The 3403-nt window shown below is 60.4% G+C and overlaps 1 protein-coding gene across 1 annotated transcript; it reads right to left on the reverse strand.

Annotated features, from left to right (window-relative positions):
* Positions 1-138: 138 nt before the first annotated feature.
* Positions 139-3230, reverse strand: SELENOM (selenoprotein M). The gene is made up of 5 exons (XM_011750585.3): positions 3016-3230; positions 1237-1272; positions 990-1024; positions 564-642; positions 139-484 (listed from the first exon to the last, which is right to left on the reverse strand). The coding sequence occupies exons 1-5, from the start codon at positions 3142-3144 to the stop codon at positions 326-328; spliced, it is 438 nt and encodes a 145-aa protein (XP_011748887.2). The 5' UTR covers positions 3145-3230; the 3' UTR covers positions 139-325.
* Positions 3231-3403: the final 173 nt, after the last annotated feature.

Genomic DNA, 3403 nt, shown 5'->3' on the forward strand with positions numbered 1-3403 from the left:
GAAGGCGGCTCTGCAAGGTCTCCAACTCCAGCAGCCAGGCACTTGGGAATGCGAGGTCCCGCTGGGGTCCTCAGAGGTTCTTCTTCCGACCTCCTACCCCATCCCCCCGCAGCAAGCAATGAAGGAGTCGAGCCTCAGTTAAGGCAGGAGGGAATTTAGTGGAGCTGGGGAGGGAAGAAAGTGGGGTTGGGAGAACCTTTCATCCCTGCTGGCCTGGGGACGGGGCATCGGCCCTCAGCAAGAGAGGTATTCCCGGGATGCTGAGCGCTTCATTCTGTCTCCAGGACTCAGGCAGGGTGGTCCCAGCTCCGCCACGCCCCCGGACCTACAGGTCGGCGTGGTCCGAAGTTTCCTCCGGGGGCCTAGCGGGCGCCCACACGTACTCGGGGGGCACCTGCGCGTCGGGCGCCGCCTTGCGGTAGAAGCCGAGCTCCTGCACCAGCGCGTTGATCTCTTCGCGGGTCATTTCACTGAGGGGTATGCGCTGAGGCGGAGGAGGAGCGGGGTCAGCAGACTGGGTCTCACCTCTGGCCTTGCCCCCAGCCCGCCTCCCACGGCCTCACCTCCAGTTCCTCGTAGCGGCGGCCCAGCAGCACGAGCTCAGGGTCGGCCCCAGGGAGGTGTTTCATCACCAGGTTGTGACTGGAGGTGGTGTTAAGGAGGGTGGTGGTGGGCAGAGGGAGGTAGTGGTTCCCGCAGCCTTACTGATGGGAACAGCATTGCCTCCATTGCTGAGCGCTTACTCTGTGCCCGGGTGGGGCCAGGGTCTCCGCTTATACGTGAGAAAATTAGGGTTCATTCTGTGGCAGTCATCACTAGTCAATCTCTCTTGCCCACCCAACATGGAGACCACCTCAGAATCCTCTGGGCGGCCACTACCAATCAATTCCACTTGTCAGTTGAAAACCATCTGCCACCCCTTTCTTAAGTTAAGTGGAGATTCTCCCAGGTGCCCAACCCATTTCCCCTCCCCCAGAACAGAAGGATACTAGAATGGAATGTCCTGGGTGACAAAAGCCTTCACCTGGGGAGGAACCAGAGCATCAGAGACCATGACCCCAGTCTCCTCGAGGTACAGACGGGGCACTGAAGCCCAGTGAAGTCATAAAGCAAGTCAGGTGCAGGCTCCTCTTAGCCTAAGGATCCTCCCCCCAGCCCCAGTCATTAGGACCATGTTGCCCACTCCCCAAGAGGCTCAGGGGGAACAGAGCTAGGGACCTCTTCCTTCAAACTCACCTCCTTTAGGCGGTTCAGCTGTCATCCCCCACAGGTCTGGAGGGGGATAAAATGGGATAGGTCAGAAGTCCTTCACATTTATACCAACCAACTCCCCAAAGCCATACATCCTTATCCCTGAGTTGGGTCGGTCTGTGAGTTATCCCTGGATCAGCAGTTCCCAAGGTGTGAAGGAAATGCTGGCCCCTTGTGGACAGAAGGGGGAACTGTGTATACAGCTGGGGAGACTCAGGCCTACAGACATCAGGGGAAAAGAGCAAGGCCAGAGACCCACAGTGTGCCTGCCAGCCTTGGGGCCTGTACATCCTACTGGCTGTTGACTGACTCCCAATGCCCAGGGGAAATGATCACCCTGCTTCTCTTAAGCAGTAGAGACCTGGGCTTGGCCTTTGATCCCTGAAATCTCACAGTGGAGGCAGACCAGAAGGAAACACCTCAGAATGGCCCTGGGGGCCCCCATTAGAGACACCTACCATCTGGTCCCTACTCTACACAGGCAGACCTCACCCTGCCTGCCACCTGCGGCCCAGCCCCACAGACCATCTGCTTGCTTCCCTGACATGGGAGGGTGGGAGGACTCCTCCCTGCCTTCCCTGAGGAGACACCACCATCCAGCAGGAGTGCAGACCCCAGGACCACCCACTCCAGCCCTCCTCCATCTACCCTCAGCCCTTTCCTTAGAGACAGGGTCTCACTATGTCTGCCAAGCTGGTCTTGAACTCCTGGGCTCAAGCAATCCTCCTGTCTTGGCCTCCCAAAGTGCTGGGATTACAGGGGTGCACTACCGGCACCCAGCCATTCTACACCTTTTTGTCAGAGCTGACAAAAAGCTCAGAGGAGGCCGGGCACGGTGGCTCAAGCCTGTAATCCCAGCACTTTGGGAGGCCGAGATGGGCGGACCACGAGGTCAGGAGATCGAGACCATCCTGGCTAACACGGTGAAACCCCATCTCCACTAAAAAATACAAAAAACTAGCTGGGTGAGGTGGCGGGCGCCTGTAGTCCCAGCTACTCGGGAGGCTGAGGCAGGAGAATGGCGTAAACCTGGGAGGCAGAGCTTGCAGTGAGCTGAGATCCAGCCACTGCACTCCAGCCTGGGTGACAGAGCCAGACTCCATCTCAAAAAAAAAAAAAAAAAAAAAAAAAAAAAAGCTCAGAGGAGGGCTGTGATGGTCAAAGTCACATAGCAAGACAGGGACTCCGAAAGGGAATTTCCTGGTAGGGGGAGCATGGGAGGCGGCTGCAGAGTAAATGTTGACAAACAAGTTCCCAACTTGGTTCCCCCTCCGAGTTGGCCCCCTTCCCTGGCTCCTGCATATGGAAGGAGGCACCAAGAAACTCTTCTCTCCCCCTAGAAGAAGGAAAAGAGACTTTCTGGAACCTCAAGCCCTGGAACTGGGTGGGGGAGGAATTCCAGGAACATGAAGTGGTGGGGGATGGGAAGTTGGGACAGGATTGGGAGTCATAGGCCACGAGAAGAGTTAGGAGACTGCTCTCTCAGTGTGTCTGGGTGTCCGCTGGCGGGCCGGGTAGGGGGAGCTGGGGAAGGGTTCGGAGTTCCAGGCCCCAAAGTCGGTGTCTCAGACTTCCACGGTGGATGCTGGGGTCATCTGGGGCTAGGGAACAGGAGGGACGGTCCCGGCGCAAGGGGGAAAGCAGGGACTCGAGGTTCGAGGTGGTCCTGGGGCCAGGGCAGACGGTGCTCCCATGGGGCCGCAGGGTTGGGGGACGGTAGGGTTGGGGGACGGTAGTGTCGGGGCTGGAGGCCGGCGTTCTCACCTCTACCCGGGCGCGGGTCAGGCCGCTCAGACGATTCCAGTCCGGCCGGTAGGCAGTGGCGGCTGTGGCTGGGGCCACAAGCGCCGCGAGAAGCAGCAGCAGCGCCAGCGGAGGCAACAGGAGGCTCATCAGGACCCGGCCGCAGGTGATGCGCAAGCTGGAGGCGAACCTACGAGTCCCTGCGCCACGTCTGGGCCTGTAGGCTGGCCCCGCCCCCGCCCCCGCCCCCGCCCCCGCCCCCGCCCCCGCCCCCGCCCCCGCCCCCGCCCCCACTCCCGCTAGAGGCCCAGCCCCGCTGGAGACCACGCCCCCAGCGATCGGTCTCCGCCCCACGGCTCCCCGCCGTTACCTCCCGCTTGCTCAGGGTGAGGTCCCGGCTCCTCCCTGG

Source organism: Macaca nemestrina, chromosome 15 (assembly GCF_043159975.1).
Source record: "Macaca nemestrina isolate mMacNem1 chromosome 15, mMacNem.hap1, whole genome shotgun sequence".
Taxonomy (NCBI): Eukaryota; Metazoa; Chordata; class Mammalia; order Primates; family Cercopithecidae; genus Macaca; species Macaca nemestrina.